The following is a 27,904-nucleotide window of genomic DNA, read 5'->3' on the forward strand; positions in this document are numbered from 1 at the left end:
GAGCCCGTGCGGGGCTCTCGAGTGGAATTTTTCTTGCGTTCGGATAAATGTGTCACGGCGCGGCGCTGCGGGGACAGACGGGCGCGGCGATGTGGGGCGCGCGGCGAGGACGGCGGCGGCGATGAGGCCCGCGCAGCTCTGGGGGGCGCCGGGCCGCGCGCCCCCCGCCCCGGCCGCGCCCGGGGGGCTCCCGCGCCGAGGGTGAGGCTCCGGCCGGGCGGCGGGGGGCGCGGGCTCCCGGGCACCCCGCCGGCCCCGCCGCTCACGTGGCGCGCGCCCCCGCAGGGCGTCACGTGACGGCGCCCCGGTTGCCGTGGCAGCGGCTGCGGCGCGGGCGGAGGCGGGGCCGGGGGGACCCCGCGGGACCGGCGGCAGGAGGGAGGGTCCCGCACTCGGCGCCCCGGCCGGGCCACTGGGCCGCCGGGCCACGCCAGCGCCGCCTGCCGCGACCGGAGCCGAGCGGGCGGGCCGGGCCGCGCGGGGTGAGTGCCGGGCCGGGGGTCGCGGAGGGGCCCCGCGGGGCGGGGGGGGTCGGCGCCGCCCGGGGGAAGGGGGCGGAGGCGCACGTGGAGGGGCGCCCGGCCCGCGGCCACCCCCGCCGCGGCCCGCGAAGTTCGGACGCCGAAGCCCCCGACCTGGCGCTCCCCGGCCCGGCCCGGCCGGGCGGGGCGCCGGGCAGCGCGGTGCGGGCAGCGGCTCCGGCCGCGCCTTACGTAAGGGCCAGTCGCCCCGCGCGCGGCCGAGCATCCTCGGCCCGAGGACCACGGCGGCCGGCCGCGCCCTGCGGAAAGTGGCTTCCGCCGCTTCGGGACGCGCTGCTCGTCGGAGCCCGGCTCCCAGGCGGGGTTAGAGAGGATCCAGAGGGCGGGCGCTCCATCCCCGGAACCCTGAGCATCGCCAGGGGTGCTCCCCCGCACCCCGCGCACTGCAGGGTGCGGCCCCACAACCGAGGGGGGGAGGGGGGAGGAAAAATCAAAACTTGGATTCTGCAGACACTGAAGCGCCCAGCGCTTGGCAGATCCCTGGAGCCTCCTTTGCTGTCCCTCAAGTTTGTCTGTCACCCGGCCTTGCCCTTCGACCCAAGGCTGCCAGGCAGCGCTTAGTTCCTTGGATGGGAATTGTACCAGAGGTGGGGGGGACCCAGCCTTCGTGTTTGTTGGAGACCCCAGTGTCTTTCTCCCCAGGGGCCAGGAAGGCCCGACTGCTGCTGGGAGGAGGGTGGAGGAGGAGAGAGGGCGATGCTGGGCAGCCCCATAGCCCACCTGCAGCCGGGTCCTCCCCAGGGGACCGGAGAAAGCAGGCTCTGAGTCACGGCGGCACTGTCATTGGCTCAGGATTTCTAGGGAGTCCTCTCCTGGGAAGCTCCCCAGAACAGGGGCTATCCCCTACTCCCAGTCGCCCTCCTGCAGGCGAGCTGGCCTTTGGGCAGTAACCGCAGAACACAGCACTGTCCCCTGCAACCAGTGACAGAGATCAGAGGAGAAAAGCTCTCTCCCCACCTCCAGGATCTTCCTGTTGGACCTTTTCAGTTGGCCTGGATGGATTCAGTCTCGGGGTCACTTCCCCAGCGCTGAACCTGGTCAGAACCCCTGACCTACACACACACGCTCACACATACACGACATGGATACATGTGCACACACATATAGCACACATGCCTATTCACGTATACCACATATACACGTACACATCCATGCATGCTCACATAACGGACATAACATGCACGCACACATAGCACATGCGTACACACACATAACACATACATCTGCACACACATGCACACACCCACACATAAACTCCCTGGGCCCCAGCAGCGCTGACCCCATGGAATAGCCGTAAGAGGCTTTTCTGGGACTTGCGTGAGGCGTGTGTGAGCCACTGTGAGCTGCTTCCGTGCCCTTGACGGCTGCCCTGTAGATTAATTAGCTCTGATCCGGCTGTGCCGCCCGCCGCCCCGGCCACCTGAGACCGCCAATCCCCTATTTGGATTAGTGGAGATTTGGGTTTAAATTCACAAATCTCGACAGATCGCCTTTGTGGGATCTTCACTCGACTCCGGCCAGGCCTGTCCACTTTCCTCTCAGACGTCTCCTCGCTCAGACCTGCTGTCTGCCAGAGGTTTCCGTTGCAACCCGGACGTGACTTCAGTTACACAAACGGAGTGGGGTTTTTGTTTGGGGAAGCCTTCTGGCCATGCTTTGCTCCGGAGTCACTCCTGCTGCTCAGGCGACCGTGTGGTGTGGGGGATCGAACCCAGGTGTCCCGCATGCCAGGCCTGTGCTCATTTCCATCAGGCTGTGTCTCGGGCCCAGTAGCCCAAGGGGTGAATTCTTCTGGTGAAAATCAAATCAAGGAGGCAGAGCGACAGTTAAGCGGGTAGGACATTTGCCTTGCATGTGGCCAACCTGGGTTCGATTCCGGCACCCTACACGGTCCTCGGAGCCTGGCCAAGAGTGACTCCTGAGGGTAGGAATCTGGAGTAAATCCTGAGCACTGCTAGATCTTCCCTCCCTGCCAAAAAATCCTTTCCAAAGCAAAAGCAAAATAAAACTCAGAAAATCAAGTGCAGATCTGGCCTAGGGAGACGGCTCAATGGATTGGGGTGCATGTTTTCCTGTGGGAGCCCCAGATTCAATCCCTGGCACCTTGCAGGTCCCCAGCACTATCAGGACCAGCCCCTAAGCACTGCTGGGTGTGGCCAAAAGAAAAAAAAATAGGATCTGAGTCACTCTCGGTTCCCTGGAAGTGCCTGCGCTTCACTCCTGGGTGCCAGCACGAAACTTTGATCCCTCAGGGGCCAGTGGCTGCAGGCTCCTGCTGACGGCTGGACAAGTCCCCCTGGCCCCAAGAGCGGCTGTGAAAGGTCAGAGGTCATGCTCAGGCGCGCTCAGCAGGGCAGGCCCAAGATATTCTTGCCAGGATCTTTCTAAGCGCCACAGCCCCCAGCTCTCAAGTTTCGGGGTGTTTTCCCAGTCTGTGGGCGCCTCGTGATTCCTGCTTAGCCACGGGAGCATGGAGGAGGGGTTTGGGGGGACGGTTCGCCCTAGCCCTTCCCTGCAGTTTCCCCCGTGTGCCGGGGCTTTGGTGGAGGGGGACACCCGGGCGGCCGGGAGCCGAGAGGATACCTGAGGGTCTCTCCCTGCCCCCAGCCTGGGTCCCACCATGAGCGCCGAGCTCAGCGTCCCCGCGGACCCGGCCACTCCCGCCTGCTCGGAGCCCGGCCACAAAGGCATGGATTACCGGGAGTGGGTACGTCGCAGCTACCTGGAGCTGGTCACGTCCAACCACCACTCGGTGCAGGCCCTGTCCTGGAGGAAGCTCTACCTCAGCCGCGCCAAGCTCAAGGCCTCCAGCCGCACCTCCGCGCTGCTCTCGGGCTTCGCCATGGTGAGTGCCGGGACGCAGCCCCCCCCCTCTTAAGCCCCCACTCTCCCTCTGCATCCTGCCGCGTTTCCTCCCACCCTGGACCCTCAGCATCCCTCAGGGGCGGGAGAACAGGGGTCCTAAGGTGGCTGCAGGGGGCAGAAGGCACTGGTCCTATAGGCAGCCCAGCTCACTACAGAGTTCCCTGGGCACCACCTGGAGGGATCCCGGGAACAGTCAGGTAAAGCCCTGAGCAGCCCCAGGTGTGGTCCAGAAAACAGACAAGCAAAGATGCTACAGGGTCCAGCCTACCACTGAGTGGGACCCGTGGGGCCAGGGCCGGGTCAGTTAACCCCATATGGTCTCCAAAGGCGTCAGGGTGAGGATAAGGGAGCAGAGCACCTGGCCTGACTCCCAGCCACTAACCATACTTTCCTGAGTCAACCCGCATCCCGGTCAGGCCCTGTCTGGACAGAAGCACCTGCCCGGGGATGTGTGTGGGTGACCGCAGGCCGCTGACAATTCCAGGGTGTGGTCCCCAAGGCGGTGGCAACGGCCACAGGCGCCCACAGAGATGAGACGTGGTGAAGCCAGGGCCGCCGTCTAGCCCTGACCTCATCCAGGGCAGCCGGGCCGGCGGGGACCACAGGGTTGGGCCAGGCCTGCAAAAGCAAAAGCAGGTCTCACAGTTCATTCTGTGCAGCCACAATTAGGGGAGCATCAGATCACACGGTCGAGGCTGGCCTCGCCCTGGGATTCCCTCCCCCTCCCGGACTTGGATTCCTCAAACTTAATTTTCAAGTGTAGGTGGGAGTGGCCAAGACTTGTCACAGTGACAGCTGCCCTCCGCTGGGAGCTGCCTTGTTTGTCTTTCGGACCTGCCCTTTTGTTTTCTAACTTTGTGAAAGTAACTCTGGGCTGCAGTTTCATTTTAGTTTTTCATTTGGTCTCCCTTTGGCCCCCCCGAGTGGTAATTCTGCACTTAGCAGTAAGGTCCTTGCTGGCTGGGCCAAGTCTTGAAGTCCTGTCTGCTGCTGTCTTTTTCGGGCCTGGTCTTGGGCATGTTTGCATTTCCTAAGTTTCAGAAGCTATGTCAACAAAGTACGGGGCTGGAGCGATAGCACAGCGGGTAGGGCGTTTGCCTTGCACGCGGCCGACCCGGGTTTGATTCCCAGCATCCCATATGGTCCCCCGAGCACTGCCAGGAGTAATTCCTGAGTGCAGAGCCAGGAGTAACCCCTGTGCATCGCTGGGTGTGACCCAAAAAGAAAAAAAAAAACTACAAAGGTGAAGGCTTCAAAAATCCCTCAAATTTTAAAAATAAATTGGGGGGGGGGGCAGACCGCCAGGTGTGGCCCTAAAATAAAATTTAAAAATAACAAAATTTTTTAAAACGGGGAGGGGGCAGAGCGATAATAATAATATAGCAGGCAAGGCACTTGCTTTACACACAACTCAGGTTCGACCTCTGGCTTCCCTTATAGTCTCCTGTACCCAGCCAAGAGTGATCGCTGTGCAGAGCCAGGAGTCAGCCCCGAACAGTGCCAGGTGGCACTATTCAGGTGGCCCATCCCCCCCCGCCAAAAAAATAATTTGAGATGCTATTCCTAGAGGTGCTTCTAAGTCTGTTTTTTTTGGGGGGGGTTGATTTTGGGGACCACACCTGGAAATGCTGAGGGCTGACCCCTGGCTCTGCACTCAGGGATCACTCCTGGTGGGGCTCAGGGGAGCGCATGGGGTGCCGAGGATCAAACCCAGGTCAGCCATGTGCAAGGCAAATGTCCTACCTGCTCCGGCCTCCCTGCACCTGCAACCACCCACCTCGTGCCCCCATGTCTGGTTTCTTACTGGGGGAAAAACTGGGGTAAGATGGTGAGCCACAGAATCGGGAGGGGTCTGGGTGGGAGACGGCCTGGGGGAGCCGGTGGCAGGGCCTTGCTGGAGAGGCCATTCCCGTGCAGAGTCGTCGCCCCTGGGATAGGCCTTTATGGCTGCGGCCTCCTAGGGGGAGGGTCAGGTCCTGTCTGTACCTGCTCTGGGCCTTCCGATTCTCTTTCCTTAAGAAATCACCCTGGGGGCCACAACGATAGTACAGTGAGTACGGTGTGTACCTTGCACATTAGCTGACTAGGGTTCAATCCCCAACATCCCATAGGGTCCCCCAAACACCGCCAGGAGTGATTCCTGAGCGCAGAGCCAGAAGTCACCCGAGCGTCGCTAGGTGTGACCCAAAAAAGCAAACAAAAAAAAAAAAAAGAAGAAATCACCCTGGATATTCATTGCGAATTCCCAGAATTTCTTGCTTGTGAATGAACAAAAATGACTAAAGGAGAAAGTCATTTTACTGGGACCAGGGAGTGAGCTTAAGGGGCCAGAGGGCAGGCCTTGCAGGCTCAAGGCCCCAGGTTTGATCCCTGGCACCTGAGCCCTGGGGCCCAGACAGCTGAGTGTCACCATGAGTGGCCCCCAGAGCCCCCAAGCAATAACTTAAGAGACATCCCTCCCCCCCTCCCCCGCCCACTCTCCTTTAACCCAAGCTGGTGCTTGCTCGAATTCCAGCCCTGCCTGCAGTGCCCGCCCTCCCCGCTGTCCCCCTGGCATCACCCTCCTGGCTTGAGCTCTGTGTTCCTGGCTGCGAGGCCCCGTGGCATCTGTGAAGCTGGCAGAGCCGGGACCAGATATAACTCCCATTTATTTTTGACTTTTTTTTTAATTAAAAAGTTTTTTTGGTAATTGAACCACATTCTTTAACTTTTTCAAGGTCAGTCCATGTATCAGTTTTTGCTTTGAGGACCACATCCGGTGGTGTTCAGGGCTTACTCCTGGCTCTGCACTCAAGGATCATTCCCAGTGTGGCTTGGGGGACCCTGTGGGGGGCTGGGGATCAAAATCCAGGCCGCCCACCTGCAAGGCAAGTGCCCTGCCTGCCGACTGACAGACCCGACCTGCTTACTTAATGGTGAGTTGTCTGGCTCTGTACTCAGGACCAACCCTGCCAGCACTCAGAGGACGTGTGTAGTGCCAGGGATTTGAACCCGGGTCTCAGCTACTCAGGCTGCATGCAAGGCCAGTGGCTTCCCTCCTGCACCATCTCCCCAGCCCCTAACGGTCAGTTTTGTTTAGAATTCTTGGGGTTTTCTTGAGGGCCCACACTCAGTGTTATTCAGGAGCTACCCTGGCTCATGCTTGGGGGTCACTCCCACCAGTGCTGGGGATCAGAGTCCAACCTGCAAAGCCTGTTGACCAACATCCTCCCCCCGCATTTTTTATTATTAGTAGTAATATTATTATTTTTGCTTTTGGGGTCACACCCGGCGATGCAAGGGGTTACTCCTGGCTCAGCACTCAGGAACCACCCCTGGTGGTGCTCAGGGGACCATATGGGATGCTGGGAATCAAACCCAGGTCGGCCGCGTGCAAGGCAAACACCCGATCTGCCGTGCTATTGCTCCAGCCTTCATTTTTAATTATTTATTGACTTTATTGCATGTTCCAGTGTTGGGGGATCATTAATCTGCTTCAGCTACACCCTAGCCCCACTTTTAGGGTTTTGGGGGGCTTCTTTTGCAGGGCATAGGGGTTGCACTTAGCAGACCTCATCAACTCCGGGCATAGGGACCACTCCCCCACATGCCGGGGTGGCCAGAAGTCAAACAAGGATCAACCGCATGCCAGGCAAGCCCCTTGGCCCCGTACTACCTCTCCAGCTTTACTTTTTTTGGTGTTATTTTTTGGGGCCACAGCCATCAGTGCTCAGGGCTGACTCCTGGCAGTGCTTAGGGGCCCCTGTGAGGTGCCAGGAATCGAACCCAGGTCAGCCATGTTCAAGGGAAGCACCCTCCCCCCCGTCCTTCGCTCTGGCCCAGTTTGGCTTCTTGGCAAACAGCCACTGGCGTGGGCCAAAGGTCCCGATCTTCATGCTGGTGGAGATGGTGGCCCTCCCCCGCTTCCCCGAGACTCCGGTCTTGGGACCTCGGTGGGCTCCTGGTGGGCTGAGCGGTGCTGGCTCAGGGCGGTCCTGCTGCAGGTGGCGATGGTGGAGGTGCAGCTGGAGACGCAGTACCAGTACCCGCGGCCGCTGCTCATCGCCTTCAGCGCCTGCACCACGGTGCTGGTGGCCGTGCACCTCTTCGCCCTGCTCATCAGCACCTGCATCCTGCCCAACGTGGAGGCCGTGAGCAACATCCACAACCTCAACTCCATCAGCGAGTCGCCGCACGAGCGCATGCACCCCTACATCGAGCTGGCCTGGGGCTTCTCCACCGTGCTGGGCATCCTGCTCTTCCTGGCCGAGGTGGTGCTGCTCTGCTGGATCAAGTTCCTGCCCGTGGACGCGCGCCATCAGCCCGGCTCTGCGCCCGGGCCCGGCGGCCACACGGGCTGGCAGGCCGCCCTGGTGTCCACCATCATCATGGTGCCCGTGGGCCTCATCTTCGTGGTCTTCACCATCCACTTCTACCGCTCGCTCGTGCGCCACAAGACCGAGCGGCACAACCGTGAGATTGAGGAGCTGCACAAACTTAAGGTGCAGCTGGACGGCCATGAGCGCAGCCTGCAGGTGGTGTGACAGCGCCCGGGCCCTGCACAGCGGCCACATGCACTGGCCGTGCCCTGTTGCTCATGTCCCTCGGTGAGCAGAAACTCGATGTTGCCACTTAGAGCTGTGGGCCCAGCCCTGGGGGGGGGGGGGTCCCCATGCTGGAGGCAGGGCCCCAGCACTGTCCCGGACCCCTGAGCTGGGCTGCATGTGGGGGCATCTGTGGAAGTGCCACCCCGCGGGGACACGGGCTGACAGCTCTGTCTGGTGCTGCCGTCACTGCCCTGGGTTTATGGGCTGAGTTTGGGGTGGGACCCCTGCCAGGGGCCAGGACTGGGGACATTGCCTGTGACTTCCGGGATGATGCCCTGTCTGCACAGGAGTCTGTTCCCTAAAGGGTGTTTTGGGCCCAAATCCAAATCCACCCCCTAACTGCCCACCTGCAGCTGTCCAGAGGCCCTTCTGCACAGTGGCTACTCCTGGCCGTGACCCCCGGAGTCACCCCTGGGGGTTCTGATCCAAGGCTTCTTTGCTTTTCTTGACTGTGGGTCACCGGACTCGCCCCAGGGCAGGTCTGCTCACAGCTTCGGGATGGGAGGAGGGGCCAGTGGGGGGGGCTTTTAGGAGTGGGGGAGGGGTCTCTGGCAGCTGGCTCAGCTTTGGGTTGTGTTTGAACAGCCAGAGAGGGCGCTGCCCCGTTCTGTGCCTGTGAAGTTGGAGCAGGGCTGTGGGGACCCCTCCCCCAGCCCGGAGCCAGTGTGTGAGGGCGGAGACAGCCCGCTGGCCTGCTCAGGGGGGCCAGGCAGGTCTGTGCCAGCACCTGACCACAGGCCTGGGGATGGTGGCAGGGAAGCGGGTGGGGTCAGGAGCCGCAGAGCCCAGCTGGGCATTGGGAGGGTCAGGCAGATCACGGGGGCAAATGCAGCTTCTGTTCTGGGCAAAGCCCCCCCACGGCCTGGCTCCCAGGGGCTCACTGGGGCAGGGCGGGGGTGCCCTACTTTCCTCCAGGCAGACACATACCCTGGAAGTGGGGCGCACTCGCGCAGGGGGACACTACTGGGAAGGGCTGGGGTGGGAGGAGGAGCACTGCATTGGGAGCCTCTGGACATTCCTGAAGTGGACTGAATAAACAGTTGAACGAGGAACGCTTGCCTGGGCCTTCCCGCTGTCCCCGCGCTCCAGGGACAGTCCCTCTCAGGCCTTCTGCCGCTGCCTCAGGCTCCCTGGGCGAGGGTCCTGGTCATGCAGGGAGGGGGCTGGGATCCCCCGTTGGCAGTCGCTCAGGCTTGCCTCCACATAGCGTGATATGCCCGCCCCCCCCCAGCCCCTGTGGGTTCCCAGACTGAGATGTGGGACCTGCAGAGGAACAGCCCATAGCTCCCTGGCACTGTTCCCACGTGCCAGAGTGGCCGTGGGGGCTAACGCCGCATCGATGGGGCCCCAGTCCCCAACTCTGCTGCCTACGGGTGGCTACCTCCACCCGCCACCCCCAGGAGTGGCGCCAGGAAGCAGAGCACTGCACACTTGGCTGAGTTTTGTTTCCGGGCTCTCGGGGCCTAGCCATGCCCTGCCAGGGAGGCAGTGAAGACCCAGAGTCTGGGCCAGACACCATCGTCTCTGCAGGGGTGTGAGTGGACACAAGCGATGCCAACACACTCAGGGACCCTGACCCGCAGGTGTGGCTGTGGGCGGGGGCGTCACAGGGGCCTCCCCTGGAAGGACAAGGCGATGCGCAGCAGCTCCTGCCCCAGTTCCTGCTGCTGCCCGCCGGGCAGGAAGTCGGCCGCCAGCTCGCGGAAAGTGATGCACACGCGGCGGGCCTGGATGTCGCGGCGGCGGATGGCGTGGTGCCACTGGTGGCGGGCGGCGCCACCCAGCACAAGCAGTGAGCGGCGGGGCAGCGGCACGGCCACTTCCACCTCCTGGCATGGCACGGACCTGCCGGCGGCCACCAGGCCACCACCCCACGCCTCAGGGAGGTCAGACGGCGCCAGGGAGAGCAGCAGGGAGCCGGACTCCTCCCGGGTGAGGGTCAGCACGGTGGGGGACAGCAGGTTGAGGCTCACCAGCCGCTCCCCCCACAGCCACGCGTCGTCCAGGTGGGGGTCGATGGCCGAGCCGCGCTCGGGGCAGTAGTCCAGGTTGCACTGCTCCACCGGCTGGAAGCCGGCCAGCGCCGGGTACAGGCCCATGCGCCGCACCAGGTCCCGGCTGAAGGCGGGCAGCCCGCTGAACCCCTCCGTCTTCAGCTTCTGCTTCCGGAAGTTGACCCGGGGGCCGTAGTCCTGGAGGAGGCGCACAGACATGAGGGGAAGTGCAGCTCAGGGGTGGCGGTGGCGGGTACTAAGGGTGGGGTGGCCCAGAGGTGTGTCTGGGGCTGGGGGAGATGGGGGTCAATCCCAGGCCATGTCGGGAGCAGGGGTGCACGGGGACAGCCGGGGTCCGGTGGCCGAGGGCAGGAGACTGACCCACAGGGGGATCTCCAAGGCCACTACCACCCCCGTAGCGAAGACCAATGCTGGCCCCTGTGCCGTAAAGAACAGGGACTACGGCTGTGTGGAGGGGCAGGGACCTCAGCACCCACCCACAGGGCAGAATGTTGGTGGGTAGGGGGACAGCAACTCAGTGGCCAGGTCAGGGCACACGCACTGCTGTGTTGGGACCCCTTTGTTCTGACCAGCCTGGCCTGGTTGGGGAGTCTTGACAGGCCCCTGCTCAGGAACCGCCCCCAATCACGGAGGGGCGGGGAGAAGTCCTGGGGTTGAGGTGCTTGTCTTGCATGTGGTTTGGTTCCCAGAGCCACACGGTTCCTCAGGCCCGTCCCCACCCCAAGGAAAGAGAAAAGAGGAAGGAGAGACTGCTCACAGGTGGGGGTGTTCTTGAGGCCATGGACTGTTCTGGAACTAACGAGTAGAGGCGGGGCTGGAGCGATAGTACAGTGGGTAGGGCGTTTGCCTTGCACGTGTCCTACCCGGGTTTGATTCCCAGCATCCCATATGGTCCCCTGAGCACTGCCAGGAGTAATGCCTGAGTGCAGAGCCAGGGGTAAACTCTGTGCATCACCGGGTGTGACCCAAAAACAAACAAAAAAAGCGTGGAGACTAAACCACACTAGACTAAATCAACTGGATGGCATGTGGATCCAATATAGAAAGTGAACGCAAGTATGTCAGAATGGCCCCCAGCACCCTTTTGGTGGGATGGGGGCCTTGGGGCGAAAGCCATCACCTGCTGGCAGTCTCCTCTGGGGGTCCCCCACATGGGGCTGGGATCAGGCGGCAGGTCAGAGATGGGGTGCGGGCAGCAGTGGAAAGAGGGAGTCAGGTGAGTTCTCCGGAGGGCAGGCAGGGAGCAGCCACAGACGGCGGCTGGTGGCTAGCAGAACATCCTGGTCTGTTAAGGATGTGGCATGGCCAGAGGGGCCCAGTGGGCATGGGGACGGGGCAGTGCACACACAGAGATCACCCCTGTACTCAGCCCTATGGCGAGGTGTCACGGGTTACTCCCTTCATACAGACAGCGGACAGGTGACGTGGATAAGGCAGCCCCGTCGGCCTGCGGAGAGCCAGGAGAGAGTGTGACAGGGAGACCAGAGCGCGTTCTTAAGGAAGAAAGAGTCGCCAGGAAGGGGACCCTGCGGGTGGCATCGGTGTGCAGGTGTGGCCACAGTCCAGGCTCGTTTGGGACCTCAGGCTTGGACTGTGAGGGGCGATCGCCAGAGTAAGGAAGGGCTCCCGGAAGACATCTCTGGGGGCGGGCAGGAGGGGGCTGCGCCAGAGGCAGTGCCTGTGCAGGGGGGGCGGTGGGTGAGGAGGAAAGGCTGGCCCCGTGGGGAACAGGATCAGGCAGGAGGGGGTGTGACCCCAGCCAAGGCAGGGCCCAGACAGGAACAGGCGCATGGATAGAGGAAATGAACTGGGAGAGAAAACCGGCCCGTATTCTAGCGGCCTTCTGGAAAATTCACCACTATCACCAGTGCTGGGCCAGCCAGCGGGAGGGGCTGGGAAAACTGAGGGTCCGACTGCTGCGCCAAATTGCCCCGCCCCTTCCTCTCCCCACCTCCCTCCTCCCCCACCACAACCTCCGAGGGGCATTGCACAGGTCCCTAAGGGCACACCTGCTTCCTCCGGCCAGACTGCGAGAGCCTCCAGGGGTCCCGGTCCATCAGCTGCACCAGCTCGGTCTCCTCATCAGGGGTCACGAAGTCCTCGATCAGCGTCACCCCGGAGAAGGGGAAGGCCCAGCCCTCAAAGTCCGACTGCTCAGTCCCCACGGCCCAGCCCATGTCCGAGTATATGAAACGGTTTCTCTGCGTGGGAAAAGGGGGTGCAGGCACTTGTGAGCTTTCCTCACAGGGGGCTCCCCCGAAAGCATCTGGGAAGAGCCCAAAGGTGCTTGGGCCCATCCTCTTGGGGACGGTTGGCCGAGGGTTGGCGCAGCTGAGTGGACACCTCTCGCCAGAGACAGGAAGAAACCTGGTCTCCTAAAAGAGGCATTCCCGAGCCCTCCAGCCAAGGTGGGGTCTCTGGACCACATCTGCTCCCCCGTAAGGCAGAGATGGCCAGATCCAGGCATGGGGGAACCCTTGCTGTGTGGCCCTGGCCCCATCTGCCCAGCAGTCCTGTAGTGTTGCGTGCCTGGCCATGTCTGCCCAACAGCTGTATTGTGTAGTGTGTCCCAGCCCAGTCTTGGCCTCACTGTCAGGTCTACACAGCAGTGAGGCCTCCTGCTCCATTCTGCCCTCTCGTAGGTTTAGAGGTATCACTGCACCGCAGGCCCGAGTCAGGTCCTCTGTGTCCACACACGGGGCATGTTCCAAGAGGGAAGTTTCCCTGTCCCTTCCACTTGACCCCCAGACATCATGTAGGGAAGGTGCTGTCTCATGGGGCCCCAGTCCCACCCCAAGGCTTACTCAAGACACAGCTTAGACCTTTGCGCTTGGGGTCTGGCTGGTTTGGGGCACTGGTTGTTTGGGGGGGTGGTGCTTGGAACCCAGAGCTTCACACCTGCAGTGCATGTGCTCCACCGCTCAGCTACCCCACAGCACCTGTACCTCTTCGTTTGTTTGGGGCCCTAGCAATTTGTTGCTGGGGGATCGCTGATCCTGAAGGTCATCAGGGGAGCAGGGAGTGCTGGTAATCAAACCTGGCTGTCCACAAGCATCTTCACCCCTGTCCTGACCCTTATTTTTAACTTTTATTACTAGTTCACAAGAGAATTATTACAACACTGTTAATGTGCATGGTTTTACTTATTTTCCTTTATTAGGCTACACCCAGGGGTACTCCGGGATTACTCCTGGCTCTGCGATCCTCTCCTGGCTCTGTGCTCAGGGATCACTCCTGGTGGGCACAGGGGTCCAGACTGAACCTGGGTCAGCCACTCTACCCACTATACTATTGCTCCAGGCATTTTTTTTTGGCTTTTGTGGGTCACACCTGGCAATGGTCAGAGGTTCCTTCTGGCTCTGCACTCAGGGATTACTCCTGGCAGTGCTCCGGGGACCATATGAGATGCCGGGGATCAAACCCAGGTTGGTCGCGTGCAAGGCAAATGCCCTACCCACTGGACTATCACTCCAGCCCCTCCAGGCACATTTTTTAGGAGGGGGTTGGGCCATCTCAGCTGTGTTCAGGGACCCCTCCTGGTGGTGGTGGCAAACCCTTTGTGGTTCCAGGAATTGAACCCTGGGTGGGCTGCATGCAACACAACTGCCTGACCCACTGTCCTCTCTTTGAGACTTAGCACAGACACAGGAGGTTTCAGCCCTAACCTCCCAACCTCTCCACCCTCCTATCTGCTCTGCCAACTCTCCAGAATTTCAATTTCATTCAATTATCAAATCACATAAGCTTCCTTTAAAACCAAGTGCTCTTGGGGCTGGAGCAATAGCACAGCGGGTAGGGCGTTTGCCTTGCACGCGGCCGACCCGGGTTCGATTCCCAGCATCCCATATGCTCCCCTGAGCACCGCCAGGGGTAATTCCTGAGCGCAGAGCCAGGAGTAACCCCTGTGTATCACCGGGTGTGACCCAAAAAGAAAAAAAAAAAAACAAGAAGTGCTCTTGGTCCTCGGCCTGCTCAGTGGTGACGGGCACCCACACCTGGAACGTCACCCTCCACCCGTGTCCTTTTCCCTTAATTGGAATCAATTTCCTCCTTGCCCACTTCTGGCCACAGACTTTCGGGCACCCTGCTCGTGACTTCTAGCACCCTTCTTGCCCTCCCGGTGTCCTCTGCCCACATCCAGGGGCCCCGGGGAGCTGCTGTCTGGTTCTCCCCACGTGCCACACCCCAGCGCCCCAACCCGCCCGAGTCCGCCCCCCAACGCTCCATCTCACCCTGCACGGGGCAGAGCGTGACAGCTCCTGGCACGGGCAGCTCCAGCCACACGAAGGATGGAGGCGTCGGGAGGGGGTGGGACGGCGTCCCTCCAAGGTCCTTACCTGTGGGGCGTGCTGCCAGGGAGGGTCGTCCCCGCTCTGGTCCTCGCAGATCAAGCAGCTCCGGATGCCCTTGCAGCCGCATTCCCGGGGGACCTCCGGGGTGGCCACAGCTGTAGCCGCCATCGCCGCCGCCGCTGGCAGCCAGTGCGCAGGCGCGGCTCGCGAGGGCCGCCGGGAGTTGTAGTCTGCGCGCGGCGGAGCCCGCTGGGGGTTGTAGTCCGCGCGCGGTGGCGGGGGACGCTTCCTTCCGGTCGCCTCTGCAAACCACAAACGCTTGGAGCGCGGCAACGCCTCCTGCATCGCCTCCCGCCTTCGGCTCGGGGAGGCGGCCGCACGGACTCGCCGCCGCTCATCCTTGGCCATGGGACCCCTCACGGCTCGGCTGCTGATGCAGCGGGGCCGCCCCAAGACCGACCGGCTGGGCAAGATCCGGAACTTGGAGTAGGCGGCGACCCTGGGGTTCTGTTGGACCGTTGGCGCGCTCGGGACGTTAGGAGGGCGCGGGGCGGCTGGGAGCTCAGCTGCCCCCGGGACCGGGCGTTGGACGGGACCGGGCGTTGGACGGCGGCTCAACGGCCAGGCGGGGGGCGGACACTCACTGGCGGAGAGCGGGCGGGGGCCCGGGGAGCAGGGGAACCTCGGGCGCCCCGGGTTAGGTGGGCGTGGGTGGAGAGGCCGGGTGGACCCGGCAGGTGAAAGTTGTTCTGGGCATCCCGGACTGAGGCAGGAGACCCGCCATCCCCTAAACGAGGCCTCCCCTTACCCCCCCCTCCCCTCGCCAGCCTCTCGGGGCTGGAGCTACTCTCGGAGCACTTGGACCCCAAGCTGCTGAGCCGCCTGAAGCAGCTGCAGGAGCTGGACATCTCCAACAACCAGCTGGACTCGCTCCCCCCGAACCTGGGCTTGGCACACCTGCGGGTCCTGCACTGCTCCCACAACCAGCTGACCGACGTCACCTCCCTTGCCCAGTTCCCACAGCTCGAGGAGCTCAGCCTAGAGGGAAACCCCTTCTTGACTGTAAGTGGGGAGCCCCCCACTTCCTCCGGGGCTTCGGTGTGGGTCGTTCTGCTTGTAGTTAGTTCTCTGCCACCAGCACTTCTATTTCTAATTGCCCCTAAGTGGGTTGTTTTATATGGTGGTGATTTTACCTTTGTTTTTTTTTTTTTTGGTTTCGTGGGTCACACCCGAACAACTAGATCCCCTGCAGGCAGAGTACCTGCTGAGACACTCTCTAGTCCCATAGTGTTTGAGTGGCACCTGAGGGTGTCAGACCAGGTAGTGCCCAGCCCTCTGAGCTGTCTTCGAGCAGAAAGTAAGATTCTCAGATACAGCGAATATTTGGGCCAGAGCGTTAGTACAGCGGGGAGGGCATTTGCCTTGCACGCAGCTGAACTGGGTTCAATCCCTGGCACCACATATGGTCCCCCACATTTCTCTAGTAGTGAACCCTGACTATATAGTCAGGAGTAAGCCTTAAACACTAAACAGTATGGCCCAAAAGTCAATTAAAAAAAAGGGGCCTCTGGGCCAAGAGATAGGACAGCTGGCAGGGTGTTTGCCTTGCACACACCCAACAACTGCATTTGGTCCCCTGAGCATTGTCCTGGAGGGAGCCTTCCGCGTGTGGCCCAGAACCAAAAGAGAAAGAAATGTCCCTCTTTGAGTTTTCCTCACTTTATCTTTTTCCAGTGCAGCATTGTCTGGATTGGGGAATGAGTAAAACTGATGAAAGCAGGGCTGGAGCGATGTTACAGTGGGTTTGGCGTTTGCCTTGCACACGGCCATCCCGGGTTTGATTCCCAGCATCCCATATGGTCCCCTGAGCACTGCCAGGAGTAATTCCTGAGTGCAGATCCTGGAATAACCCCTGTGCATCGCCAGGTGTGACCCAAGAAGAAAAAAAGAAAAAAACTGATGAAGGGCTGGCGGTAGGACTGGGGCCATATAGTACAGTGGGTAGAGCACTTGCCTTGGATGAGGCCAACTCGGGCTCAGTCCCTGGCACCCGTACCCAATATGGTCCCCTTGAGCATTGCTGCTGGGTGTGACCAACCCCCACAAAAAAAAAGTGGGCTGGTAGCATAGAACAAGTATCCGAGTCTGGGGAGGTTTTCTGAGCCCCTAGGCAGGCCCCCTTGACCCACTCTCTCTCCCTCCCTGCTCCAGATTAGTGACAGCCTGAAAGCCGCCTTCCTCCTGCCCAACCTCCGCAAGGTTAATGGCAAGGACGCCACCTCCACTGCTGCGCAGGGAAAGAGCCTGAACCGGGAGCTCACCAGCAGGGTAAGGGGGCCCAAGCAAAGTGCTGGGGGGAGGCCCTGTGGCCCGCAGCCTACAAGGCAGGGTCCGGGTATTATGTTGACACAGGTACCCACCATGCTCTGCAACTCTGCAGCTTCTAAGAGGTGGTGATGGAGATGGAGTAAGGGATGCGAGAGAGTCAGGGGCTGTTGGCCGGGGCCAGGCCTCCATCTGCTTCCTCTCCCGCCAGGTCACTGCGTACTGGGAGAACTTCATGGCCTCACTGAGCCCCGAGGAGGCCCTGGAAAAGGCCCAGGCTGAGTTTGTGAGCTCAGCTGTCCGGGATGTCCGCTACGGGCCCGAGTCCCTCAGGGACTTCACGCAGTGGCGGGTAGGTCGTGCCTGCTGCCCTGGCTTAGTTCTCCATCCCCAGACCCTGAGGGGCTGTGGGGGCTTCAGGAGGGCTGCGGGGCGGGGGGCGGGGGGGGGGGGGATGCGGCTGTGCCGAGCAGCCTAACAGCCCAGCCCTGCCCAGGTGCAGAAGATCTCTGAGGCACTGGTAGCCTCCGGTGGAAGCTACAAGCAGGCCAAGGAGAGGCGCACCCAGGAGCCCAGGGTGAGTGCGGCTTTCCAGGGGTGATACCCAAGAGTAGTAGCAGGGCCCGCACGCATTCTCTCTGACCCAGGCCAGCCCGTCTCCATCCCTGGGAAGGTGGAGGCCACCGCAAGAGGGAGGAAAGGAACCGGACAGAGGGGCCTGGGGTTAGCAGGCACCTGGCCCTCACCCCATCCCTGTGTCCCCAGGCCAAGACGGCAGCCCCCAAACGGCTGAAAGACGCCTCTTCCAGCCACGTGCCCAGCAAGCGTGTGTGTTCTTCCCACTTGGGGAAGATGGAAGCAAACCCCCGGGAGCTTCGGGAGGTGAGTCCACGGGGGTGGCTGGGAGTGTCGGGGGTGGGTGGGGAGCTGACTTCTGGGCAGTCCTGAGACTCCCCCACCCCGCAGTCGGACCTGGAGCTGGAACCCGTGCACTTCCTGCAGTGCCACAGCAAGAACAACAGCCCTCGGGACCTGGACACCCAGCTGTGGGCCTGCGCCTTCGAGCCGGCCTGGGACGAGGGTACCCGCTGCGGGGCGGCTGCGGGCGTGGGCATGCCCCTGGGGTGGTGGCTGTGGGCAGGTGGCCCAGAGAACGCTTGGCCAGGCTGATCCCTCCAAACGGCGCAGGTGCCGCATCCCAGACGGTGGCCACATGTGGCGGGGAGGCCGTGTGCGTCATCGACTGCCAGACGGGCATCGTCCTGCACAAGTACAAGGCCCTCGGGGAGGTGTGTGCGCGCCCGTGTCTCCAGGCCCCCCGACCACCCAGCCACCTCCTCCCTGTCCCTCCCTCCCCAGGCCTTGTCCTACACGCAGATACTAAGTTACCTGCCACCCACTCTCCCATCCTAGGAGTTCTTCTCCGTGGCCTGGACTGCCGTGACAGTGGTCACGCATACCGGCCACAAGAAGCGCTGGAGCGTGCTGGCGGCTGCCGGCCTGCGGGGCCTGGTCCGCCTGCTGCACGTCCGTGCTGGCTTCTGCTGCGGCGTCATCCGCGCCCACAAGAAGGCCATCGCCACCCTCTGCTTCAGCCCCACGCACGAGACCCACCTCTTCAGTAAGACCCGGCCTGCAGCCCTGACCCTAGGCTGGACCTCAGCGTTTACAGCAATCCTGGCCACTGTCTGGGCTTTGCGGGGAGCGCAAGGGTGGATGGTGCTGGGGAGCAGACCCAGGGCCCCATCCCAGGCCTCCCTGGAGCCCTGCGGGGTGCCCATGAAGCTGGAGAGGGTGAGCAGGTCAGAGCAGGGCCCCTCATGACCGCCGATCTCTCTCGTGTCCCCTCAGCCGCCTCCTATGACAAGCGTGTCATCCTCTGGGACATTGGAGCACCCAACCTTGACTACGAGTTCCAGGCCAGGTGAAGCGGGGGGCCAGGGCAGGCCGGGCTGGGGGTGCTCCAGCCTGAACTCACGTGCGCCTACTGGCCTCCGCAGGCCCCTGCTCACGCTGGATGCAGCCTCCATCCCTCTGCGCCTCTGCCCGGTGCCCTCGTGCCCCGACACCTACCTGCTGGCTGGCTGCGAGGGCGGCTGCTGTTGCTGGGATGTGCGGCTGGACCAGCCCCAGAAGAGGAGGTGAGGGCACCCGGGCACCTGACACCGCACCTCCCTCCTCTTCCCGGGAGCCCCTGCAGTCGTGTTCATAGTGGTTGGGTTTCTTGTGGTTTTCAAGGGGTGGGGTGCTCTGGGGTCACTCCTGGTGGGGTGCTGGGGATCAAACCCAGGTCAGCCCTGTGCGATGCAAGTGCCCGACCCAGAGGGATTTTTATTGCTTTAGGTCTTTATTATTTTGGGCCACAGCCAGCGTGGGTGCTCAACGGCTGTTCCCGAGGTTTCCCGGGGGGGGGGGGGGGGGGGGGGTTGTCTGTGATGCTGGGGTTACACCCCGGCTGTCTGCATACAAACTGTGCCTCAGTCCTCTGCCCCCCCCCCCCCCGGCCCCAGTCTGGAGTGTGTGTCCCTGGCACTGACCCTGGTCATGGCACAGCGTGTGTGTCCTGGCGTGGCCCAGGCCATCTATGTGTGCATCCCTGGCCTGGACCTCCTGTGTATTGTGTGTACATGCGTGTGCATGTGTATTTGTGTGTACATGCTTGCATGCATTTTTTTTGTGGGAGCTGCTTTCCCAGTGTCGCTTGTTCTCATCAGTCGGTCTCGGGGGGTTTTGGCAGTTCTGGTTCCACTGGCCTGTTTGATCGCTGGAGATTCTCCAGGTGGGGGGCAGCACAGACCATGGCAGTCTGCCAAGTGGTGGGGACAACCCTGTGCCACACTGGGACGGTCAGCTCTGGGCCTCCCTGCTGTGTGGGTCGGTCCAGTGTGGGGGCCCTTTCCAAGGGGACCCCACACAAACCATGCCTCAAGCCAGTACCCTCGGGCTGACCTGCGCCCCTGCTGCCCCCTACAGGCCGTGTGAGGTGGAGTTCATCTTTGAGGGTGCCAAGCCAGGGTCCCGGAGAGTGGACGGGCTGGCTTTTGTGAACAAAGACGTCGTGGGTGAGTGGGACCACCTGGGGTCCCCAGGGAAGGTTGGGTCACTCTGTGCCTGGACGGGAGTCTGGAACAGCCCCTCTTCTCCTCCCACAGCCTCCAAGGGAAGCGACCTGGGTTCCATCTGCCTGTGGAGCTGGAGCCAGACCTGGGCGGCCCGGGATGGCCAGGCCACCGTGGGCGTGGTGGTCCTGGCAAGGCTGCAGTGGTCCTCCACCGAGCTGGCCTACTTCTCACTCAGCGCTTGTCCAGGTGAGCTGCCCACCGGCCCCTGTCCCCTCCCCTGGGCGCTGTGCCCGCCTGCCCCCGCTGAGGCCCGATGTCCCTGCAGATGAGGGCATCGTGCTGTGCGGGGACGAGGAGGGCAGCGTGTGGGTCTATGACGTCCGCCACATCCTGGCTCAGCCGCTGCCTCTGCTGGCAGCCCCGCAGGCACCCATGCAGGTAAGCGCCGCCTGCTCCCTGGGCAGGCAGGGAAGGGGGGCCGGAGGGCAGGGACCCAACACCTCTCTCCTCCCACCAGATCCTCAAGTGGCCCCAGCCCTGGGCTCTGGGCCAGGCCGTGACCAGGACCATGGTGAACACGGTGGTGGCCAACTCCACCTTCACCTACCTCACGGCGCTCACCGACTCCAACATCGTGGCCATCTGGCGGCGGCTGTAGCTGATGGCGGGAACCGACTATTTTTATTAAACTATTCTCAGTGTACCGGAAGCCTGTGGCAGTCTGTGGGCCCCACTGGGCTCCCCTCTGCCCACACCCCAGAGGTTGCTCCGGAATGAGCTCTTTGCGCCACTTTATTGGGAAGAAAATCTATGTACAGACATGGCTGGGGGGAGGGAACGCGAGGCGTGTACACCGCAGGGCATCTACACAGGGAGAGCCGCCGCTACTCGATCCCTTCCTGCTTGTCTTTGATGGCCACCTGCAGAGGAAGAAGAGTCCGGTGAGTTCCGGGCTCAGTTGTGCGGGCCCCCACACTCAAGGATGCCTGGTGGGCTCACCCGGAAGCGCTCCTCCAACAGGGAGAGCTCACTGATGAGGTCAGTGATGGCGTTGGTGAAGGCCTCCTGGGGGCTGTAGTCCGGCGTGGTCTGCACGCGGATGATGATCTTGTGCTCCAGGGGGTGTGGGACCTTGTAGCCGGCGAACAGCACCTGCGGGTCCTTCAGCAGCTGCCTGAGATACAGAAAGGGGGGGGCGGTGAGGCAGCCCCTCACGACTTATGGGGAGACCCGTACGCAAATGCAGCTGGGTGCTGATCCTGGCACTCCCCACTCGGCTCCCGGCTTCCAGGTGTTCAGCCTCTGTAGAGCATCTGGGTTCAGACCCGACTCCAGGAGGTGCATGCCAGCAAAGCACCCTGGCCCCACTAGCATCCTGAGGACCCAGGACCCCAGCTGGGAAATGGGGGGACAGCAATCGCTTCTCTGCAGCCCTGTTTCTAGACCAGGAGCACCTGCACTGCAGATGGGGTGACGGGGAGAAAGGGAAAGGGAGATGCCAGGTTTGAGAGCAGGGGTGCAGCCGCCTCCCCTCCTTGTATCTGAGGCCAGAGCAGCAGTCGCCACTGGCCACTCCTCAGCCAGACACACAGGAGGTCAGGATCACGGGGGTCCTGGAGACCTCCTGCTTCACAGGAAGAACCCAACGGGGTGTGGCCCGGGCCAAGGCCAAGTGTCTCAGGGAGACCAGTGGGATCCCCAATCACACGTGGACCCATCAGGCCTATTGGCTAGGGGTCCCAGCACTGCTTGGGAACCCCCTAAACACCCTCCTCTGAACGTCAGGTTGGACACTGACAAGTGGGCTAGTGTGTAAGGACAGGGCCCCCACACGTGCCCCACTGGACACTGGCTCTGCTGCTCCCTCTGGGAATACAAAGCAACAGCTCAGCACACACACAGGCCGCGCAGGGCTGGGAACCTGCAGGAACCCCAAGCCCTGGTCGGCCTCAAGACCCCCAGTCACCACCCCGGCCCTGCCCCAGGCTCACGACTTAATGATGTTCCCCAGCGTGTGGTCTTCCTTGTTGATGGTGAACAGGCAGGCGTTGGGGACCTTCGTGTCCTTGTTAATGGTGATCCTGGGAAGAGACAGGATGGATGGGGCACGGCCCATCACCACCAAGCAGGCCGACCTCACCTTCCGGGCAAGCGGGTCTCTGGTTCCAGCCCCTGCCCGCCAGCTGCAGCCCAGTCTACGGGCCCCACCCGGTTCTCAACATTCCTTTCCAAAAGCAGCTTCTCCACTTGGGAAACCATCTAATTTTTTGGGTGCTGAACACACTGACATCGGGCTCATGCCCTGGCACGTGTCACCAGCGACTCTCACTTGGCTGTCACCTTGGACAGATGGTACCACCACACAGGTGCAATACATAGTTCAGCCGGCTGGTTTAGTACATTGAAAAAAATCCCGCAGTTGGAAGTCAGTTTGCTTACTGATAATTTCAAAAATTCCTATTGAAAGCAAGTGAGAATTTGCTTTGGGGTCACACCCAGTGATGCTCACGGGTTCACCTGGCTCCGTACTCGAGAACTACTGGCAGTGGACAGGGGACCATATGGGATGCTGGGGATGGAACCCAGGTCGGCACGTGCAAGGCAAGCACCCTCCCTGCTGGACTATTGCTCCGACAGTCTAACACAAGTAGGACTTAGTTCCCAGGGCCACCCCTGCGAGTTAAGCGCAGGCCTAACTGAGCTCCTTCCCTCGGAGGGGACTTCAGGAGGCTCGGGTTAGCAGCTTCCCGGATCCCTACAAGTGGATGCCAACTGAGAATGTTTCCAGGCACTGTCAAATGCCCCTGGGGGTGCACACAGACCCCCAGCTGGGCTCCCAGGCAGAGCCCCACTGAGCACTTTGTCCTGCCCCCTCCTTCCATCTCCCCCAGACGCCCCTGTGATCAGTCTGAGCTCCTTTGCAGAGAACTGGGAGCGCCGGCAGATGCTGTGGGGCAACGACTTTCCGGCCCCTTGGCAACCTGATGAAATAAACCTTCAACAAAAATAAATCTTTGCTGGCTTCTGCAGCACCTAACAGTAAAACTGGAACAATACAGCCAAGAGCAGCACGGCCGCTGAAGCGCTCCCCGATCTCCCAGCAATTCCGCTCCGAAGCATCTACCCGCAAGACAAACATTCATTCAAACGGACAGGCAAAAAAATGTGAAGAATGTGAGCACAGCATTATTCACTGGGGAACTCAGTACACACCTAAGATGTCAATCAACCCGGTGTCCAAGACAGGATTATGCTGTGGTATAGACCCACAATGCAGCACTGCCCAGCAGCATGGAAAGATATCACTGTCACTGTCCTCCCGTTGATCATCGATTTGCTCGAGCGGGCCCAGTAACATTGTGAGACTTGTTACTGTGTTTGGCATATCGGATACGTCACGGGTAGCTTGGCAGGCTTTGCCTTGCGGGCAAGATACTCTTGGTAGCTTGCCGGGCTCTCCGAGAGGGGTGGAGGACTCGAACTCGGGTCAGCCATGTTCGCTGCGTGCAAGGCAAACGCCCTACCCGCTGTGCTATCGCTCCAGCCCAACGGAAAGATGAAATCAGGCAATTTGCTGAAAATGGATGGAACCGGAACATGCTCAGTGAAGTCAGCCGGGAGGAGACAAACAGGCCAATCTCACTTACCTGTGATGTAAAGGGGAGATGTAATGCAGTAAAGGGGAGATGCCTAGATACGCCTTGACACCAGAGTAGGGAGAGAAGGGCAAGAAAAGAAGCTGGAGCCTCAGCACAGCGGGGGAGGGTGTTTGCCTTCCACGCAGTGATAGTACAGTGGGTAGCGTGCTTGTGCTTGCCTCACACATAGCTGACTTGGGTTCGGCTCCCGACAGCCCATATGGTCCCCAAAGCACCGACAAGAGTGATCCCTGAACGCAGTATAGGAGGAAGCCCTGAGCAGCACTGGGTGTGGCACAAAAAGCAGGGAAAAAAGGAAAAAGGAGAAGGAAGGAAGGAAGGAAGGAAGGAAGGAAGGAAGGAAGGAAGGAAGGAAAGAAAGAAGGAAGGACGGACGGACTGGAGCGATAGCACAGCGGGTAGGGCGTTTGCCTTGGACGAGGTCCACCCGGGTTCGATTCCCAGCATCCCATATGCTCCCCCGAGCACCGCCAGGAGTAATTCCTGAGTGCATGAGCCGAGTGTGGTATAATTCCCCTGTGCATCACCGAGTGTGGCCCAAAAAGAAAAATAAAAAAAGAAATGGAGGTGGGAAAGGAAGAAAAAGGAGTTAAGTGGGGAGTAGGGGACGCAGACCTAACGTGGGGGCGTGGTGCAGCTCTGCATCCAAACCGGAGTCGGCAACGCTCACTGCCGGAGACCCAAACCCCAGCCCTGTGCGGGTGAGAGGCTCACCTGGCACGCGCGGCGGTACGCACGGCCCCCGAGCATCCCCGAGCATCGCCGGCATCCCTGAGCATCCCGGGCGTGTCCCGAAGCCCCACCCCCGAAGAAGCCCCGTCCCGGAGACTGCAGCCGGTGGCGGGACGGCACCGGGACGGACACGCCTGACCCTTTCAGGTCAGGAACTCGGCGAAAGTGAGAAATGACCGTCTCTGAATGATGCTGACGATCTCCCCCACCCCCGCCCCAGGCACTATTTATTTCTCCAGCTCCCGAACCCACGGAACCAGCTACTACCCGTGTACGACCGCGCGGCCGGCCCGACGCGGTGACCGCTCGGGAGCGGGGTTGCGGGTCCCGCTGGCCGCCCGCGACCTCCCGGCCCCGCCCGCCAGCCCCGCTTACTTCTTCTCGCCCTCGAAGAGCAGGAACGACTCGAAGGCGGGAGGAGCGTTCATCCTGGCGCGGCCGCCGGGCCCCGAGCAGCCGGAGCCGCCGCCGCCGCCTCCGTGCCCAAGCGAGCGACTGCTTCCGGGTCACGGGGAGGTGACCCCCCGCCAGGTTGTCGCCCGGCCCGGCGCCCCCCGGCGGACCGGAGGAACGTGCGCAGGCGCGAGGCGGCTCCGCGGGAGCGGGAGGCTGAGTCTGGAGCGTTTCTGGGCGAGCACAACAGGTTTGGACGCGTCCTGGGAGTGCGGGAGGCCAACGCCGCTAGACCGAGCCTCGAGCAGACGAAGTGGGAACCCCGAGTTTTGCTTTTCTGGGTTTTTCCCCTTTTGTGTGTGTGTGTGGGGGGGTGGCGTTGTGTTGATTTTTTTTTGGGGGGGGGGGCTGGAGCGATAGCACAGCGGTAGGGCGTTTGCCTTGCGTGCAGCCAGCCCGGCCCAGCAGGGTTCAATTCCTCCGCCCCTCTCAGAGAGTCCCGGCAAGCTACCGAGAGTATCTCGCCCGCTCGGCAAAGCCTGGCAAGCTACCCTTGACGTATATTCAATATGCCAAACACAGTAACAACAAGTTTCAAAATGGAGACGTTACTGAGCCCGCTCAAGCAAAATCGATGAACAACGGGAGGACAGTGGGTCACTGTCCACTGTCACTGTAAGGGGTGACTCCTGGCACTGCAATCAGGAATTACTCCTGGCTTGGGGGACCATATAGGATGCTGGGAATTGAACCCCGGTTGGCCACCTGCAAGGCAAACTCCCTACCCGCTGTGCTATTGCTCCAGCCCCGGATGTGTGTTTTTCAGCTACACCTCGATGTGCTCAGGGCTTACTCCTGACTCTGAACTCAGGGAGCATTCCTAGGCTCAGGGGACAATATGGGATACCAGGGCTTGAACCTGAGTCAGAAGCCTGCAAGGCATGCACTATCTCTCCAGCCCCCAGGCTTGGCCTTTCTGCGTTCCCACGACTTGACTTGTTGGGTGTTCATGGGCTTGTCAGCTGAGGAGGAAACGAAAGGGAGGCAAGCCGATGTGTGGCTCGGGAATAAGTATCACTCCCTGCTTTCATCCCTTGGGATTTTGCTTTTTGACTTTTAGGTCATACCCAGTGATGCTCAGGGCTGGCTCCTGGCTCTGCACTCAGGAATTGCTCCTGGCGGTGCTCGGGGACCATATGGGATGCGGGGGATCCAACCCCATTCTGCCAAGTGCAAGGTACACACCCTCCCCGTTGTGCTATCTCCCCTCCCTTGGGAATCTGCAGAGCTCAGCTTTGTGTAAAACCCCTGCCAGCTGGGGTCTCAGTTCCTGGCGCCCTATGAGCTTCCTGGCTATTTCTCAGGCTGGGTAACATCCCAGGAACCCTCCAAAGAAAGCCGATGCTTCTACCCCAGGATCCAGGCCAGGGCCATTCCCTCCTAGGCTTGTGGATGAGGAATCAGTAATCTGCTCTCAGGTGGGGGGTGGGGCGGGGAACGTGAAGGGCGCTGTGGCTGCTGCCTGTGCTTGGAACCCCACCGTTCTGGGTCTTTCTGGGCAGGTCTGAGCCTGGGGGCTGCTGCTCTCACCAGCTGCAGGGATGCGGCTTAGGGGCCGCCAGGTGCAGGGGACGAGGCTAGACCAGGGCCAGGAGACGGTCTTAACTGGGCCAGAGCAAGGAGATGGTCTCTGCCCCCAACCCTGGAAACCGGATGGAGATAGAGTGGGCAAGTGCTGCCCACTTGACCACCCTCCAACCATGGTACACGGTCCCTGCACAGATTATCAGGCAGAAAACATACAGGAAGAACAGAACCGGCCAAACAGAACTGCTGCAGCGGTGAAGGCTGCGTTGGGCCACATTATGCCCCTTGGGTGCATTTTGTCTGAATGCTTTTGTGTCTTTTGAGTGTGCCTGGTAGGGGGTGGGGCATGGGTTTCTGCCCCTTACTGAGAAATGAGGCTGATCTCTGCTGGGGGCAAGGGGGGGGGGGGGGCTGTTGGGCAGCCAGAGAAGGTTGGCTGGGTCTGGTTCAGCTGGCATAGACCAGGCCTGGCCGGGCCCATTGAGGTCAGAGGGGCAGGTGGGGGTGGCCGAGTCTGGGCCAGCCTGAAAGGGCCAGACCGTTCCAGGCGGGGCCAGGCTGGAGGGGCCAGCCAAGCATGGCCGGACCTGTCCTGTCCAGCAGGGGCATGGCTGGTCCAGGCCCAGACAGGCTGGTGGGACTGGTGTGAGGTGACCGGGCCTGCCCTGGGGCAAGCATGGTTCGGGCCTGAGTTAGCCGGCGAGGCCAGCAGAAAGTGGTCGGGTGTGGACCAGCCGGCAGGGGCCACACCAGAACAGGGCAGGTCAGTGGGGCCGGCCGGGGATGGAAGGGCCTCGTCGAGCCAGCAGGGTCCAGGACGGTCCGGGCCCAGCCAGGCCTGCGGGGCTGGCTGGGGTTGGCAGAGCCTGGACTGGCCAACTATGGCCTGGCCCGGCAAGCAGGGGCAAGACCGGTCCAGGCCCAGGCAGGTCAGCGGAACTGGCTGGGGGTGCTGGCAGGGCCTTTTGACTTTGCTCTTTTTGATTTTGGGGTGTTTTGTTTGTTTGAGGGCCATACTCCTGGTGGTGCTCGAGGGAACCTAAGGGGTGCCGGGGATCGAACCCCTGACGGCCACAGGAGCAAGGCAAGTGCTTCCCGTGGTCCTCGTTCACGGACCCTGCTTTGCTCTATATTGTCCGATGAGATTCTTTAGATTCTTTATTTTTCTTGCCCCCACCCCCCGCGACAGCTCTCTTGAACTTTAGCTGGACCAGCTTTTTTTTTTTTTTTTTTTTTTTTTTTTGCTTTTTGGGTCACACCTGGCAATGTTCAGGGGTTACTCCTGGCTCTGCACTCAGGAATCACTCCTGACAGTGCTCGGGGGACCATATGGGATGCTGAGGATCGAACCCAGTTCGGCCGCGTGCAAGGCAAACGCCCTACCCGTCGTGCTATCGCTCCAGTCTCTAGCTGGACCAGCTCAAATGACGTTAGAAACAGCTTCATCAAACCCGTCCCCTTTTGAGTGTGTGAGAAATGAAAGTTTACTGCTTCACATTCCATGCGTGTACGGCCCCACTGGGTTCTCTATGGGCACATGTTCTATCTCACTGCGCATCTGGGCTGTCTGAATTTGTCTTTTAACCTATTTGAAAATCCACCTTCGGAGTGTGAGGCTGAAGTGGAGCCATGCCAGGCTCCACTTTAAGACCAAAACTCAGCAAGCCTAAGTTTCAGTTTCCCTTATCAGAAAGTCCCAACTTCTCAGAAAAAAAAATATCACCCTGGGGAGATACACCGACCCATGGGAACAGCCTATCAGAGTAGGGAGCCTGGGCAGTGGCGCCCAGCCAAGCAGAGAGGGCCGAGGGAGTGGAGTCACGGGTCAGGACTGGGACCAAGAATT

The 27,904-nt window shown here is 61.1% G+C and overlaps 4 protein-coding genes across 4 annotated transcripts; 2 read left to right on the forward strand and 2 right to left on the reverse strand.

Moving 5' to 3' along the window:
* The first annotated feature begins 58 nt into the window (after positions 1 to 58).
* On the forward strand, positions 59 to 7,930 carry ORAI2 (ORAI calcium release-activated calcium modulator 2). The gene is made up of 3 exons (XM_056108215.1): positions 59 to 201; positions 3,150 to 3,387; positions 7,391 to 7,930. Exons 1-3 carry the CDS (start codon positions 122 to 124, stop codon positions 7,928 to 7,930), a joined length of 858 nt encoding a protein of 285 aa, XP_055964190.1. The 5' UTR covers positions 59 to 121.
* A 1,664-nt stretch (positions 7,931 to 9,594) lies between these two features.
* Positions 9,595 to 14,494, reverse strand: ALKBH4 (alkB homolog 4, lysine demethylase). The gene is made up of 3 exons (XM_056108226.1): positions 14,346 to 14,494; positions 12,018 to 12,209; positions 9,595 to 10,185 (listed from the first exon to the last, which is right to left on the reverse strand). Exons 1-3 carry the CDS (start codon positions 14,466 to 14,468, stop codon positions 9,598 to 9,600), a joined length of 903 nt encoding a protein of 300 aa, XP_055964201.1. The 5' UTR covers positions 14,469 to 14,494; the 3' UTR covers positions 9,595 to 9,597.
* Positions 14,495 to 14,671: 177 nt separating this feature from the next.
* LRWD1 (leucine rich repeats and WD repeat domain containing 1) lies at positions 14,672 to 20,386 on the forward strand. Its single transcript, XM_056108208.1, has 15 exons — positions 14,672 to 14,786; positions 15,128 to 15,362; positions 16,512 to 16,628; positions 16,837 to 16,977; positions 17,122 to 17,202; positions 17,391 to 17,507; positions 17,592 to 17,706; positions 17,814 to 17,914; positions 18,039 to 18,246; positions 18,477 to 18,549; positions 18,626 to 18,766; positions 19,599 to 19,687; positions 19,778 to 19,933; positions 20,013 to 20,125; positions 20,205 to 20,386. The coding sequence occupies exons 1-15, from the start codon at positions 14,707 to 14,709 to the stop codon at positions 20,343 to 20,345; spliced, it is 1,908 nt and encodes a 635-aa protein (XP_055964183.1). The 5' UTR covers positions 14,672 to 14,706; the 3' UTR covers positions 20,346 to 20,386.
* Positions 20,387 to 20,461: 75 nt separating this feature from the next.
* On the reverse strand, positions 20,462 to 24,566 carry POLR2J (RNA polymerase II subunit J). The gene is made up of 4 exons (XM_056108209.1): positions 24,454 to 24,566; positions 21,679 to 21,768; positions 20,687 to 20,861; positions 20,462 to 20,607 (listed from the first exon to the last, which is right to left on the reverse strand). Exons 1-4 carry the CDS (start codon positions 24,504 to 24,506, stop codon positions 20,572 to 20,574), a joined length of 354 nt encoding a protein of 117 aa, XP_055964184.1. The 5' UTR covers positions 24,507 to 24,566; the 3' UTR covers positions 20,462 to 20,571.
* Positions 24,567 to 27,904: the final 3,338 nt, after the last annotated feature.

This window comes from Sorex fumeus, unplaced genomic scaffold (genome assembly GCF_029834395.1).
Source record: "Sorex fumeus unplaced genomic scaffold, SorFum_2.1 ptg000199l, whole genome shotgun sequence".
Taxonomy (NCBI): Eukaryota; Metazoa; Chordata; class Mammalia; order Eulipotyphla; family Soricidae; genus Sorex; species Sorex fumeus.